The sequence below is a fragment of the Prunus mume genome, linkage group LG5 (assembly GCF_029339155.1).
Source record: "Prunus mume cultivar Tortuosa linkage group LG5, ASM2933915v1, whole genome shotgun sequence".
NCBI classification, from domain to species: Eukaryota; Viridiplantae; Streptophyta; class Magnoliopsida; order Rosales; family Rosaceae; genus Prunus; species Prunus mume.
In genome coordinates, this window is record NC_142702.1 from 25,182,197 (window position 1) to 25,197,011 (window position 14,815).

General features: G+C 36.3%; 3 protein-coding genes across 3 annotated transcripts; 1 reads left to right on the forward strand and 2 right to left on the reverse strand.

The window, feature by feature from the left end:
• Positions 1-435: 435 nt before the first annotated feature.
• Positions 436-1,584, reverse strand: LOC103332578 (large ribosomal subunit protein uL29). The gene is made up of 4 exons (XM_008235322.3): positions 1,442-1,584; positions 1,216-1,351; positions 974-1,130; positions 436-722 (listed from the first exon to the last, which is right to left on the reverse strand). The coding sequence occupies exons 1-4, from the start codon at positions 1,443-1,445 to the stop codon at positions 648-650; spliced, it is 372 nt and encodes a 123-aa protein (XP_008233544.1). The 5' UTR covers positions 1,446-1,584; the 3' UTR covers positions 436-647.
• A 4,346-nt stretch (positions 1,585-5,930) lies between these two features.
• Positions 5,931-8,303, forward strand: LOC103332579 (caffeoylshikimate esterase-like). Its single transcript, XM_008235323.3, has 7 exons — positions 5,931-6,118; positions 6,201-6,233; positions 6,340-6,466; positions 6,635-6,781; positions 6,904-7,034; positions 7,572-7,709; positions 7,808-8,303. Exons 1-7 carry the CDS (start codon positions 6,116-6,118, stop codon positions 8,174-8,176), a joined length of 948 nt encoding a protein of 315 aa, XP_008233545.2. The 5' UTR covers positions 5,931-6,115; the 3' UTR covers positions 8,177-8,303.
• Positions 8,304-8,472: 169 nt separating this feature from the next.
• On the reverse strand, positions 8,473-10,662 carry LOC148917419 (spliceosome-associated protein 130 A-like). Its single transcript, XM_089053037.1, has 3 exons — positions 10,376-10,662; positions 9,321-9,812; positions 8,473-9,162 (listed from the first exon to the last, which is right to left on the reverse strand). Exons 2-3 carry the CDS (start codon positions 9,702-9,704, stop codon positions 9,025-9,027), a joined length of 522 nt encoding a protein of 173 aa, XP_088909163.1. The 5' UTR covers positions 9,705-9,812; positions 10,376-10,662; the 3' UTR covers positions 8,473-9,024.
• Between the last annotated feature and the right edge of the window lie 4,153 nt (positions 10,663-14,815).

The following is a 14,815-nucleotide window of genomic DNA, read 5'->3' on the forward strand; positions in this document are numbered from 1 at the left end:
ATCAAAGAGGATCAACACTTAACTGGTAATTTAGAGACAAGCACAACAGACATTGATCATATGAAATCCCGCCAGGATCTTTTTACGTGTATGACAAACTTGTAATCAATTCGACAGCTGACAGTGTACTAAACTAGTGATCATCTATAAATATAACAAAGGAAATAGAGATCTCATAAAACAAATCTAGTGTAAGAACAGCACTGGAAATGCTTTCAATTGGATGATTTTCAGAATAAACCTAGTTCAGGCCGAAGAATGGGAATGAGACATCACATAGACACACCCCGATGCCAAACAAAGCCTTAAGCCAAAGCAGCCAGCCAAATGTCTCCCAAAACAGATTAACTAAACCGAATGAAATGTAAAAATAAAGATGGCCAAATGCTTTCAGTAAATCAGCCAATATAAGCAGGGAATAATGAGCTCAAGTCATTTATCAAACACGAACAGAATCTTAACTATCATTGTACCCAAAGAAAATTAAGTTGATTTGGGCAAGACATGCCTCCCCAAACCTAGACAAGTAATTAAACATCAAAATCTCAGGTCTAATTTCTTAATCAAAAGTAAATCCAAAACTTGTGAACAAAAGGATTCTATTACAGCAAGGTACCAAGATGATCTAACGTAATTGATCCAACACTCTATGCCTTAATGGCATACTTCCTCAAGGGATAATACATTTCCTTCTTCTTCTCCCTCTCGGTCTTCAAAGATGCCTGTGCAAACAATAGCATAACAAAATCACACCCCAACACAATGAACTGGGCACTACAGTTTTTCGTTGAAATTACAAAATCCAATGCATATAATACAAAGGTTCATAATATATGTTGGGTTCAGTGCTTAATGTGCTAGAACTTCAGCTAAACTATAACAAACAGTTGCATCAAATGCCAGTACAGACTGGTTCATCATTTCAATTTCAGTCCACAAATATAAGTAAAAGCAATCAAAAAAGTTGAAGTACCTGGTGCTTGGTGAGCCTTCGGCGGATAGCTCTGGTCTTCTTGGGACGCAGATCAAGAGGCAAGAACTTCTTGTTCTTGTACACTTCTCTCAGGGCAGACTTTTGCTTCTGTGATATCACAGTCAACACTTGGGCAATCGATAGCCTGACAACCTTGCTGCACAAACATACACACCAAAATTTAAATGCAAAAATCACTGAGAAAACAAAAACACAAAGACAAATAGGGTTTTGTTAGTTACATCTTGGAGAGCTTGTTGGGTGCTCCACCAGTGACCTTGGCAACGCGAAGAAGAGCAAGCTCTGCCTTGAGATCCTTGAGCTGGTTCAAAAGCTCAGCCTTTGTTTTCTGCCTCAACTCGTGTACCTTGATTCTCGCTGTCACATTTCACAAAAAACAAACAAAGATCAGAGAAAGCGACGATTTTTTTGGTACGAAACACAATCAAGGATATAAACTGGAATTACCCATTGCTGTGTTCTGTGAGTTCTGCAACGGCGGCTCTCTCTTAGCTTCACGGGAAAATGAAACCCTAACTATGAGTGTTCATGGGTTTCGTGGGTTTATATATACCCCAGCTTTATGGACTTTTAGATTGAGTGAGATTGGGCTATGTTGATTTGGGTTCTGAATGTTTTTTTATATCGCGAAGTGTTTGTCCACACAAACAGGCACTAGTTTGGCCCAATTATTCATGGAGCCCATCAGCCTTGGTAATACTATCAATGGGTTGAAACTTGCCCATAAGTCTTTTTTTATTTAAGCCCATAAGGCTTGAAGAGGAGGAAGATTATGAGGACCTGGCGTTAATCCTATTAATGCAGCCCATTCTTCTTTGATGAACTTGTGGGGCGGAGGAAAGGAAATTAGATATTTTCAGACCGTGTGTGGAGCTCGTCTACTGGGATTTTTTTTTTTCAATGGCTTTTTCTATTGAAAGGCGATAATATACTCACACATACTACACATTAATGCTAAGATTCAAATCCACGAGTCCATGACCTTTTTTGGGAGGAAGCAATTGCTCCAAATCACTACACTAGTGGGTCCTTTGCGGCTTTTATCTCTTTGTTTCTAGTTATATCAAATACTTAATTAATTCCATGGCAAAAAAACATCACTGTAAATTGTAATAGCGGCAAACCTTGCATATGCAGTGTAAAAAAGGTTGACAAATGATAATTTAAATAACAAGGGATGCCATTGAAATCGTATAGTCACTTTCATTTCATATCAATCTATATAAGTCTATTCCAGATGCAGATATCCATTGATAACGATATAAACCAAACCCATAATTCATAGCCTCTCTAAAGCATAGCTGCAATGGATAGTGATAAATGCATGTTTAAATTACTCAAAACAAGTTGATTTTGGAAATCTTATTTTGCAATAATGCCAACAGATTCCTTCTAATTGGCCTGACTTTGCAAACCATGACATATTCCACACGCATTCCTTCTAATACAATAATGCAAACCCGCATGAAAGTGATACCTGCTGAAAAGAAATATACTGGAAAGGAAATTTGAGTCATTTGCTCCGTATTTTACTCTGATCAAAACTCTACCATCAACATGTTCACAGCTCTATGTTGATTGCAAATATCTTTAGGAATCTTTCCAAGTAATCTGGCACCATTGTTTAGATATTATTTTCTCGTACACGTTTCAAATAATAAAAAGATGGTTTTTAAGCAATAGACTTGTTGCTCGAGTAGGTAAAAGCATTCATTCGTACACTTAAGGAGGATTTTGAGTTTAATTCCCTTCCTCGAGATACCATTTGTTTCAAAAAGATAAATGCTTCTTCTACACTTTGAGTAAGATAGTGATAACATATAACAAGTGATACATATCTAAGATATGATTACGCTTCATTTTTCAGATACAAGGAGGCCAAAGCCAAGACGAAACAAGAAGAAATGACTAACAAATTACAGCCCTCTCAAGGGCCCTTCTAGCACATCGTCCAATAAGATGTTTGAAATAGAAGTCGGAGCATACTCAAAATTATGAAGCCCAAAAGGTAATTCATACCCCAAATTAACAAGGTGGTCATGTGAACATGAGAAATCTTGCAACTCCAATCACAGTTTAGCAGCAACTTGTAATCTTCAATTAGACAAACAAGGGGTGGGATTGGTCAGGCACCTTGGCCATTAGAGAAACAACAGATAAAAAGTCGCATTCAACATCAAGGAACCTAATACCCTTATTCCACGCCATTTGCAATCCCTTAAGGAGACTCCATAACTCAGTCTCAACAATATTTCCAATTCCAATATTAACAGAAAACCCACAAATCCAAGAACCAAGTGATCGTCCCTCAACACACCACCTGCAGTGATCTTCCAAGAAATAGTTATGCTCCATTGACTATAAGGGAAAATAGATTTAGACAACCATTAATGTTCTAAGCCCAAGCTGCGGATGTCACCTCAGTCCAAAATGCCGACCCTCTTCAAATTATTAATCAGAATGATAAGATAACTATTATTACAATGAGAATATATCATCATCAGTACTTAAATACTGGAACCACGACATCTAACTTCGAACTAAATAGGGTGCCACTATATGACTATATCTTCTTCTTCGATTGCAATACTTGATTAACAACAGCACCATTTGTACCTTTTCTCCATGTCTCATTTCAGGGTTTTACAGTAAAAAGTTCAGCGTTCCTTGCATTGTTTCCATGTCTCCATTGTAGGGTTCACAAGCACATAACCAACGAAATAGAACCACAAAAAAAGCTATCTGCCTCCCCTTATGCAGGCGAAGGCCATGCATCTTTTTTGGCTTAAATTCTTTTTTTTTTTTTTTTTGGGGTCCAATTTATACTCAATTTTTTGTTTTGTATGTTCTGAAAATAAATTGCTCACATGTTTGTCCTTTAATTCGTGGGAATTGGATGCCTGCCTCACTGCAACCGCGTTGACAATTTCTTTTATTCATAACTCTTTTATTTATTTATGGAAAGTAAAATTTTATCCATGAAATAATAAAACTCAGAAGGCTCAAAGGTGTGCGACCAAACAAAATTAGAAATAAAATAAAAAGAAGGGTCAAAGGTTGCATACTGTACATATATAATAATTGTACGTCGGTCCAAAATAAAAAGAAAGGCAGGTGCTCGTGGAATTCATGATCCATGTGTGTGCCTAGTCAAAAGCATCGAAATAATAGAAACGTCTCTTTTTGACCCCAAACATTTTAGAAATTATTGCTAAAAAAACAATTTAGAAATAACATTTCTCATCGAATATGGTAAGTATATACATTCGGAGAAGGAGACTCGAATTTGGGTACAACGAAACAGTGCACCTAACCCATTTATACGGTATGAGAATTATTTTAGCACCTAAAAAAGAAGAAAAAATAATATGGCAATGGAGACAAAGAAGACGGCAATGGAGATTTATCTCTCTAGTCCCCTAAATTGACCAGAAAAATCAAAAGAAGAGGAAACTATACTTCCAGAAAAGATGACCGGGACATGTTGTTGCAATGCAGAAAATTGATCTCCTCCTGCCCCCATGTCATCCATTTGTCAATTTGAGGTGTAATCCGGGCTCCTCAAACAGGTGCAAAAATAAATACAGTCAATATCTCTTTTGGGTTTGTTTCTTTTTGTTAGTATATAATTAATGTCTCTTGCCAACTAAATGACATGCCCTTGTCATAATAATTAAAAAACAATAGCAAAAAAAATAATTATAATTAATTATATTTTATTTTATGCAAGAATTATTAGCAACAGGGATGAACTCAGGATTTTAAAATAGGTTGAGCTAAATTTAGGTACTAAGTAGATAGAAAACTCAACAATACCATGTGATTTCATTGATAACAAAACAAAAAACAAAACAAAAAAACAAAAATTAAAGCAAAACAATAAAATCAATTACAAATCCTATTTGATAATTCATAACTCATAAACTAAAATGCCCTAATGCAAATCCTAATTAATAATTCAATAGTGTAATTGCAAATCCTAATTGATACTTCATAAACTCCAAAAAAAATTATCAAATTAAAGCATCAATAAATTGAGAGAAGCTTACATGTCGAATGGTTCACTTGAATTAAGTCTTGAAGGTGAGTGCAGTAGCAACAAGAGCATTCTTTTCTTTTCTCTACATGCAAGGGTAGGGTGGTTTTTTTTTTTTCCCTATATGTGTTGTGCATGAGTTATTTTTTCTCTTTTTTTTTGTTGGTGTTGTGTTGTGTGTGAGTTCCCACATTGACTACGTGCTGTGCAAAAAGAAGAACTAAATGAGGTTAGGTTTTTTAAATTGGGTGAGCTAGGATTTTATTTTTTTGGCTGGAAAAAAGTAATCACCTAGGCTATAGCTCAGGTTTGCCAAACTAAAGGTCAGTCCCTGGGTGAGCTAGGATTTTATTTTTTTAGCTAGAAAAAAAAGCCACCTGGGCTAAGCCAGTTTGCCAAACTAAAGGTCCGCTATAGCAACCCAAATTAAGATGCTTAAATTGTTTGCACCAATTATTTTTATTTTTATCAACTTTTGTATTATATTCCCAGTTTGCCATACTAAAGGTCCGTCATGATTAGCAACCCAAATTAAGATGCTTAAATTGTTTGCACCAATTATTTTTATTATTATCATCTTTTAGTATTATATTAGCAATTGGTTTGTTCTAATTTGGTGCATAAAAGTAAGAGCATGTGAGGTTGTTTGTAAGTTACTAAAATGTTAGAATATAGGCTTACAACTATGGCGTGTCTGTCAGGTTGATGGCTTATGCTATTTTCAGTCACGTCCATTATCTTCTTTCTTCTATTTTCCACTTCATAAGTTTTATCTGAACCTTATCAAAAAGTCCAAATATATAGGGTTTCCCAAGTTGACCGCATTTAACTCTCCAAGGCCGGGCCTATATATATATATATATATATATATATATATATATATATATACATATATATACATATTGGCTTTGCTCTCTCCCTATCTCCTATCCCAGCCAGGACAGGCAAAGCCAGAGTTTTCTATATAAACAAATATCAACTTCCCAATACTTCTCTCTAGTTGCCAACTTCCATCTGAATCTGGCATACATTTCTCTCATTCATACTCTTAGCATTCTTCCTGATATCAAGCACTCTAACACATCATGGTATTTTATATCTCTCTCTCTCTCTCTCTCATCTTGGTTTTATGTATGGGCTTTTCTTATTGTTCTTTTCCAATTATTGCAGGCCTCTGATATGGAAGGTGTCAAATATGAAGAGGTTAGCCTTTAGTTCTGTTCTGTGCTGGGTTTTGATTTGTTTTTTGGCAAATATTGTTTCTGTGTGTGTGTTCTAAATCGATTCCATTCACTAATTATATATGCAGGAGTTCATCTTAAATTCTCGAGGAATGAAGCTTTTCACATGCAGATGGCTCCCAAAAAACACCACACCCAAAGCCTTAATCTTCATCTGTCATGGATACGCCATGGAATGCAGCATCACCATGAACAGTGAGTATTAAAATTAATCTTCACGTATCTGTAAAATTTTATTGTATCTTTTCCCATCAAATTTCAACTCCAAACAAAAACAAAACAAAAAACAAAAAAAAACCAACAAGAAAAATATATATAACCCTGATAATTAATTAACAGAGTTTCAAATTGTTTTTTTCCCAGGTACTGCAATCAGGCTTGCCAAAGCAGGCTTTGCCTTATATGGGATTGACTATGAAGGCCATGGAAAATCAGCAGGCCTTGAAGGCTATGTCAAAAGCTTTGATGATGTAGTGGATGACTGTACCAATCACTTCACAAACATATGTGGTTAGATTATTTTAGCACTCTTATCTCTTCAACTCAATTATTTTTCTTTTTAATAATTTGGTTGTGTCAAAAGTTGTTTGTTTGGTTCTGACCTGTGAATTAACGTGCTGTGGAAAATTCAGAAAGCAAAGAGAACAAAGGGAAAATGAGGTATCTGTTGGGAGAGTCAATGGGAGGAGCTGTGGCTCTGCTGGTGCACAGAAAAAAGCCAGAGTTTTGGGATGGTGCAGTTTTGGTTGCACCCATGTGTAAGGTCTGTTTCTTTTAATTTGTTTTTTTCTTCTTTTTCCATCTTCTATTTGGAGTTTCTCTAGCCGAGTTTTCTGTTTGCTTATATATTTTTATTTTATTTAATCCTCTGTCAATTTGGATTTGGACCCCAACATAAAGACTGCTTCTGTTATTTTATCCTTATATTTTCTTTTTCTTTAAAAATGAATTTGTTGACCAAATCTGTTTGTTGATAATAATATAAATTTATCTTAATCCTAACAATAATTGAATCATTCTAAATTAACCTCTTTTTTTTTCTCAGGTGCTATTATAGTATGAATAATGTCATCTTATCACGTTCCCGTTCAACAATTTTCTTTTTAATTATATAATTTTAACCAACTGAAAGCTGACCCTTCATTCAACTTTCAATTAAAACTACTTTTCTTTTTTGGGTTTTATTTAAAATTACTCAAAATGAAAGTCGTCTGTCACTTTCGAAGGCACCCTTTTTTCTTGTTGTGAAAAAAAAAACAATTTAGTTAGTGGACTTTACAGATACCTTTTTTATTTGCAGATTGCAGATGAATTGAGGCCATCTCCTTTCGTCATCAGTGCTTTGACAAAGCTCTGCAAGTTCATTCCAACCTGGAAAATAATCCCAACAAATGATATCATCGATGTTGCTTTCAAAGTACCCGAGATAAGAGAACAGGTAAAATATCTGCCCTACTTAGTTTGGTGCATGTATATATGATGATCAACTAAATTAGTTGCAGGCCAGTGCTAATAATAATTCTAACTTAATTGCAGATTAGAGAAAACCCCTACTGTTACAAAGGCCGGCCTCGGCTTCAAACCGGCTACGAGCTTTTGAGGGTGAGCTCGGATCTTGAGCAGAGGCTTGAAGAGGTCACTTTGCCATTCCTAGTTTTACATGGGGAAGACGATAAGGTGACAGATAAATCAGTCAGCAAACAGCTTCATAACGTGGCTTCTAGCCAGGACAAGACATTGAAGATGTACCCAAATATGTGGCATGGTCTGCTCTACGGAGAAACACCTGACAACATTGAGATTGTGTTTTCAGACATAATCAGCTGGTTAGAGGAGAGAAGTGCTTTTGGCAATTCAAGGTTGGAGGGAGAGTTGAAAAGTGGAAATGACGATTTGTCCAAGTAGAAGAAGAAGAAACATGGATATTAGTTTTGTTTCTTTCTTGTAAAATTTAAACACCTTTTCACTTGTAAAATTCATTGGACGAAATAACAACAGTTGCCAATAAAAGTAACTTCGCATTGATGCTTCACACTGGCAACAAGTAGAGGGATTTGAACTCGAACTTGAGTGCAAGAGTATGTACACGAATGAACATATAAATACAAGGTATTTGAGTTGACATTAAATATAACGTTTTGAATTTGAAATATTTAATTCTTTTTCCTTCACTCAAATCCAAATTATACATTACTAAAATAGAAGTCGAATCTCACGTTTCAAATAGACTCTCAATGAATTCAAATATCACAGACATCAACAACAATATCTAAATTCAGTGCAAGATTCCAGAGTGGCTTACTAACAGATACAGAGAAAAGGTAGCATCAATCAATCTTGCTTAACATCGTTCAACTGAGAAGGAAAAAAGGGGGGGGGTGAGGAAATCTATTCTGAATAATTACAACAAGAAGGAATGCTGTCTAAATGGCTGCAAAGATGCATGTCGCTTCTTACGATATACTTGGCTTAGTCTCAACCATCAGCGTCTGAATTTATTGAATCAGAAACACTCATCCACTCCTGCAATATTAGGAAAAGACAATCACTAGCATGCTTGTCCTGTTAGTGTAACTACAGTCAGCAGCAATCGAAGCAAAATTGACTCGAGAAACTGCATGTCAACCAAATTCTCATTAGTATCAAGCATTCGTCCACTTGAACCTTTCGACAGAACGATGTTATCTGATGTATGCATGCTAAACCCAAAGGTACGGTAAAATTCAGGAAGGTACTTTTGAGCTTGCTCTTCCTTAAATGATCTTATTTCGAATTTCCTCAAGTTTCTTCAGTATCTCTCCAGGAGTTCTATCCAACTCATCCGCAATTTTTCTCTGCAGATCCGTAGGCAATGTTGGGAACTGCTCGCACAGATCTCCATCAATCATATCCTGCAAAATTTAAATACTGTCACCACTGATTCAAAATTATTAATTAAGGCTTTCTAACCGAAAAAATAAGCTTATCTAAATTAAGACATAGAACAATAAAATTCAAAATATCTCCACATTAATCGCAGATAATTAGAAATAGGCACCCACTGGATTACCTTAACCGGAAAATAAGCTGATCTATAAGCCATGTGATCTCTACCACACAAGGGCGGATGCTCCTGCCTCATATACATCTCCAGGTGAGAAAAGAACTCAACATCATCACGAGAGGTGAATGCAATCAATGCACCCAAGCTACCCATCACTGTCCCATAGATGATGCATTCCCCACCACCTGGAATTAGAGATGCCTTCTGCACACAGCTGACCACATCACCAACATGAAACTGCACTATCTCCTCTACTTTGTTGGGAGCGCCATTCAACTTCCCCTGCTCCCATTTTATCCTCCCACCTGTTGGATCCTCTTCTATCTCATCTGAAACATCCTGTGGTAACCGCACAAAATAGACATTTCCAAACTTGTCTGCACCTGCCATGGTGTCAAAATCTATATGATATGACGCTGTAAGCCATCTTGGAACACAATCATCAGCAAAGATATACAACTGATTCTCATCCCGTCTGTACTTGCAGTAGTGAAGTGACTGCCAAATAAATTAACATCATAGGAAATATAGTTAGTGCCTTGCGAAGTGAACCAAGAACAGCAAGCCAGAAGAATAAGATTCTGTACGTCATACAAAAATCCACCACAAAAAGCACCTCAAATCAGGTATACAAAAAGTTGATACAGGGATATAAACACAGATTAAAGACTAAGCACCAAACACAGAGTCATCATATGTACCAGTACCTCTGCACCCACTATATATCAGGCAACAAGATATGTCAATTGCAATTAGTATCTGGACATCTTAGCCTAAATTTCCGCTATTTGACCATTGCAGAAGATTCTGAATTAAAAACTTTTCTGAGCGTCTATTTACTTATTTACGCTATGCCTCTAAAGGTTAAATAACTTGAGTTTTAGATAATCCACATGAAGAGACACTATGACACAAAATAGGATACTAGCATAACACAGATAAACATGTATCTACAAAGAAAATGTAAGAGCGGGAAGGTACCACAACAGGCGGCACAAGCAAATAACAAGTAAAAGAAATTCAAGATCTGATACAACTACTGAGAAAGAAGAAAGAGATACCTCTTGAATGTCACCTACGTAAATCCTATCACGATAGGTTTGAATAGATATAATGGAGTTGGGAAACAGCCCTCTCAAGGGCCCTTCTAGCACATCGTCCAATATGATGTTCGAAATAGAAGTCGGAGCATACTCAAAATTATGAAGCCCAAAAGGTAATTCATACCCCAAATTAACAAGGTGGTCAACAACTCTGTCTTGCAACTCCAATCACAGTTTAGCAGCAACTTGCAATCTTCAATTAGACAAAAAAGGGGTGGGATTGGCCAGACACCTTGGCCATCAGAGAAACAACAGATAAAGAGTCGCATTCAACATCAAGGGCACCTTAGTCCAAAATGCCGACCCTCTTCAAATTATCAATCAAAATGATAAGATAACTATTATTACAATGAGAATATATCATCATCAATACTTAAATACTGGAACCACGACATCTAACTTTGAATTAAATAGGGTGCCACTATATGACTACATCTTCTTCATCGATTGCAATACTTGACTAACAACAGCACCATTTTCTTTCTCTATGTCTCCATTTCTAGGGTTTAATAGTAAAAAGTTAACCGTTCCTTGCATTGTTTCCATGTCTCCATTGTAGGGTTTACAAGCACATAACCAACGAAATAGAAACAACAACAAAAAAGCTATCTGCCTTCCCCTATGCAGGCGAAGGCCATGCATCTTTTTTGGCTTATATTAATGGAAACAAGCTTAAATTCAAATTTTTTTGGGTCCAATTTCTACTCAATTTTTTTGTTTTGTATGTTCTGAAAAAAAATTACTCACATGTTTGTCCTTTAATTCGTGGGAATTGGACGACTGCCTCACTGCAACCGCGTTGACAATTTCTTTTATTCATAACTCTCTTTTTTTATTTATGGAAAGTAAAATTTTATTAGAAAATTTGGCATAAGTCCAATTCTTATGAGAGATGTTGGGTGCAATCCAAGTAGAAGTTGTTGTTGATTCAAGTCCTTTAACTTTTGCGCTATATAAGATTACATGCCTTTTATTTATTTATTGATGTTTACACTTATTTTACTTATTTATTAATTATTTTGTTGTTCCAATTATGCCCCTAAAACATAAATAAGGTAAATTATGGATTTGTAAAACTGGTATTGATTTGTAGGAAATTAATTGTTAGATTTGATTTTAATTTAATTGCAACCCCACCTCTAATTCAGGTAATTAAACCCATAAATTACCTCTAGTCCAGGTAATTAAATCCATAAGTTACCTTTAGTCTAGGTAATTAAACCCAAAAGCCAGCTCTTGTGCACATAGTTATACCCATAAATTGCCTCTAGTTCAAGTAATTGAACTCATATAATACCTTTAGTATGGATAACTAAAGTAAAAAAGTACTTATCTAAAAGGTTATAGAAAAAGGAAAAAAAGGAACTCATACATCTGCAATGCATGTATACTCACACTTGACACATAATTTTAGATACATAATTTCATATGGGTGCTTGTCTAATCGATTAGTATAATATGTAAGTCTTTTCATTGATTAAATTGTATTTTATCGATATATTAGAAATATTATCAAGTAAAGATTTCAAAATTTAAATTCTGAAATTCAAACAAAGAAATAATGCAATAAATTTAGATTTTCAACGTATTTTTCTTATTTACCTCAAAGGGTAAAATCAACATAACAGAAAAAGTAATAAATGTCAAAGGACCTACATTTAAAACCAAAAATGCGTGGACTAAACCCAATAGTAACTAATCGTTTTGGATCTAGATTTATAAAAGCCCAAATTTTATCCATGAAATAATAAAACTTAGAAGGCTCAAAGGTGTGCGACCAAACAAAATAAGAAATAAAATAAAAAGAAGGGTCAAAGGTTGCATACTGTACATATATAATAATTGCACGTCGGTCCAAAATAAAAAGAAAGGCAGTTCCAACAGTTCTCTTTTTGATCCATGATCCATGTGTGTGCCTAGTCAAAAGCACCAAAATAATAGAAACGTCTCTTTTTTGACCCCAAACATTTTAGAAATTAGATTCTCCAATTCCAACAGTTCTCATCAAATATGGTAAGTAAGTATATACGTTTGGAAAGGGCGATTCGAATTTGGGTATAAGGAAACGGCACACCTAACTCACTTATGCAATATGAGAAATATTTTAGCACCTAAAAAAGAAGAAAAAAGATGGCAATTAGTACAGTCCGCTTGCCAATGGAGACTTATCTCTCTAGTCATCCTTCCTTCTTATCTGGTGTCCCCTAAATTGACCAGAAATATCAAAAGAAGAGGAAATTATACTACTTCCAGAAAAGGTGACCGGGACATGTTGTTGCAATGCAGAAAACTGATCTCTCCCCCCACCCCATGTCATCCATTTTGTCAATTTGAGGGGTAATCCGGGCTCCTCAAACGGGTGCAAAAATAAATACAATCAATATCTCTTTTTGGTTAGTATATAATTAATGTCTCTTGCCAACTAAATGACATGCCCCTGTCATAATAATTAAAAAACAATACCAAAAAAAATAATTATAATTATTTTAAATTTTATTTTATGTAAGAATTATTAGCAACCCAAATTAAGACGCTTAAATTGTTTGCACCAATTTTTATTTATTTATTATCATATTTTATTATTATATTAGCAATTGGGTTGTTCTAATTGGGTTGGATGCATAAAAGTAAGAGCGCGTGGGGGTTGTTTGTAAGTTACGAAAATGTTAGAATATAGGCTTACAACTATGGCGTGTCTGTCGGGTTGATGGCTTATGCTATTTTCAGTCACGTCCATTATCTTCTTTCATCTATTTCCCACTTCATAATTTTTATCTATACCTTATCAAAGTCCAAATATATTGGGTTTCCCAACTTGACAGCATTTAACTCTCCAAGGCCGGGCCTATATATATATATAAGGTGATTTTATTAGCACCTCATTATTTTCTCTTTACATCCCATATTAATTGTAAATATAAATAACCTATTTTACCATTGTACACAATTATCGTTAAGGACAAAAAAATTTAAATTTAAAATTAAAATTGCTCACTACACCCTACATATGTTCCTACAACCCTAGTTTGACTTTTTTCTCAAACTATCATGTTCCTAAACCCTAAACTCTCGATTTATACGTTTATATTGGTGAAAAAATATCATGTATTTATTCATGAAGGGTAAGATTGAAATTAGAGAGGCTTCGAATGAAGTAAGAGTTTATTTTTTGGCGTTTTGCAAGTTTAGTATTTCATAATGGTCGTTGCGTTATGCAAAGACATCGATCTTGAACGCGACGAGTAAATTCGGTGGGATGCCACCGAAACGTTGCACCGTTTTCGGTTGGGTTTGACCGGTCATGAACTTAATTGTTGGCGGTGCGCAAATCTCACGGCCTGGTGCTCTGGGTGAGGGGATGTGCGTTTAACACGTGACGTCCTTCTTTTGGATGCGGTGCGGTTGTGCGCGAGCGTGCCAGCAAGGTCTACCGTGCGTCGAGATGGTGATGAGGTTTGGGTAGAAGATGGTTACGTGATGCGCCTGTTTTGGGTTCGACTTCTAATCAAACGATTATGGCCGAGAGAGGAACCGATCTCGGCCGTCAGGTTCACGGCCGAGCTACAAGGCCGTTTAGTGGTGGTGTTGGTGGCGGGCTTTAGGCAGTGCTCCGACGCGTTGCTCAAAGAGCAACGGTCGTATGATATATGGGGTGAATGAGATGATAACAGGGATGGTGCTCCGGCGCCTTGAAAATCAAGGGTCGTATGATATATTGATGAATGGATTTTCCTTACAATCTACCACTACTCCTAGGAAAGTATATAAAGATATTGAAAGTGCATTACAGGAAAAGATAATTTGCTCCGTGGGAGGCTTTTGGTTTGGTGTAGGACCCTTTGAATGTAGTCTTGAGCTTAGTATTTATAGGGGGAGTCCTGGAAGGACAATCGAGGCTGAAAAGATCTGCGTGGTGGAGTCTGATCGGGGCAAGTGGGTAGTCAAATCGACATTTGGGATCGTGAAGTATGGTGGTGTGACCCCCATAAATCCTGGTAAATCTCGGCCACCGCCCGATCGTGGGTTCTGCACCTGGCCATGGGAACGCATTTAATGCCCTGGTCTGGTGGTTGGTGATCTGACCTCAAGTTGTAAGAATAATTGTGAGAATGTTTGCGCCTAACCACTCTGGTTTCCATCACCAAATCCGACTTCAGTCACTTCCTTTCTGCCCTCGTGCATTAAATGATTCTTGCGACCAGTGGGTTTGCTGCGATAGTCAGAGACGTTACTTCATTAAATGGGGCGTGGGACCCTGAGGCCACGTGGTGATTTAACCATAGCATATTTGGCCGTGTCTCTTATGGCCTTCGGCTTCGGCCTATAATACCGCGGTCGAGAGGCCGAGAGGATTCTGCCTTCGCAGCTTTTCTTTTGTTTTTCAGGGAGGCAAAATGC

Bases quoted from the DNA above. Each gene is read 5' to 3' on its own strand.
- LOC103332578 (XM_008235322.3), bottom strand. The intron at 1,131-1,215 runs GTAACTAACAAA...ATGTTTGTGCAG, and splicing joins CCCAACAAGCTCTCCAAGAT to CAAGGTTGTCAGGCTATCGA. The intron at 723-973 runs GTACTTCAACTT...TTGTTTGCACAG, and splicing joins GAAGGCTCACCAAGCACCAG to GCATCTTTGAAGACCGAGAG.
- LOC103332579 (XM_008235323.3), top strand. The intron at 6,467-6,634 runs GTGAGTATTAAA...TTTTTTTCCCAG, and splicing joins ATGCAGCATCACCATGAACA to GTACTGCAATCAGGCTTGCC. The intron at 7,710-7,807 runs GTAAAATATCTG...ACTTAATTGCAG, and splicing joins TACCCGAGATAAGAGAACAG to ATTAGAGAAAACCCCTACTG.
- LOC148917419 (XM_089053037.1), bottom strand. From the start codon at position 9,704: ATGGCAGGTGCAGACAAGTTTGGAAATGTCTATTTTGTGCGGTTACCA. The intron at 9,163-9,320 runs GTAATCCAGTGG...TAAATTTTGCAG, and splicing joins CAGCTTATTTTCCGGTTAAG to GATATGATTGATGGAGATCT.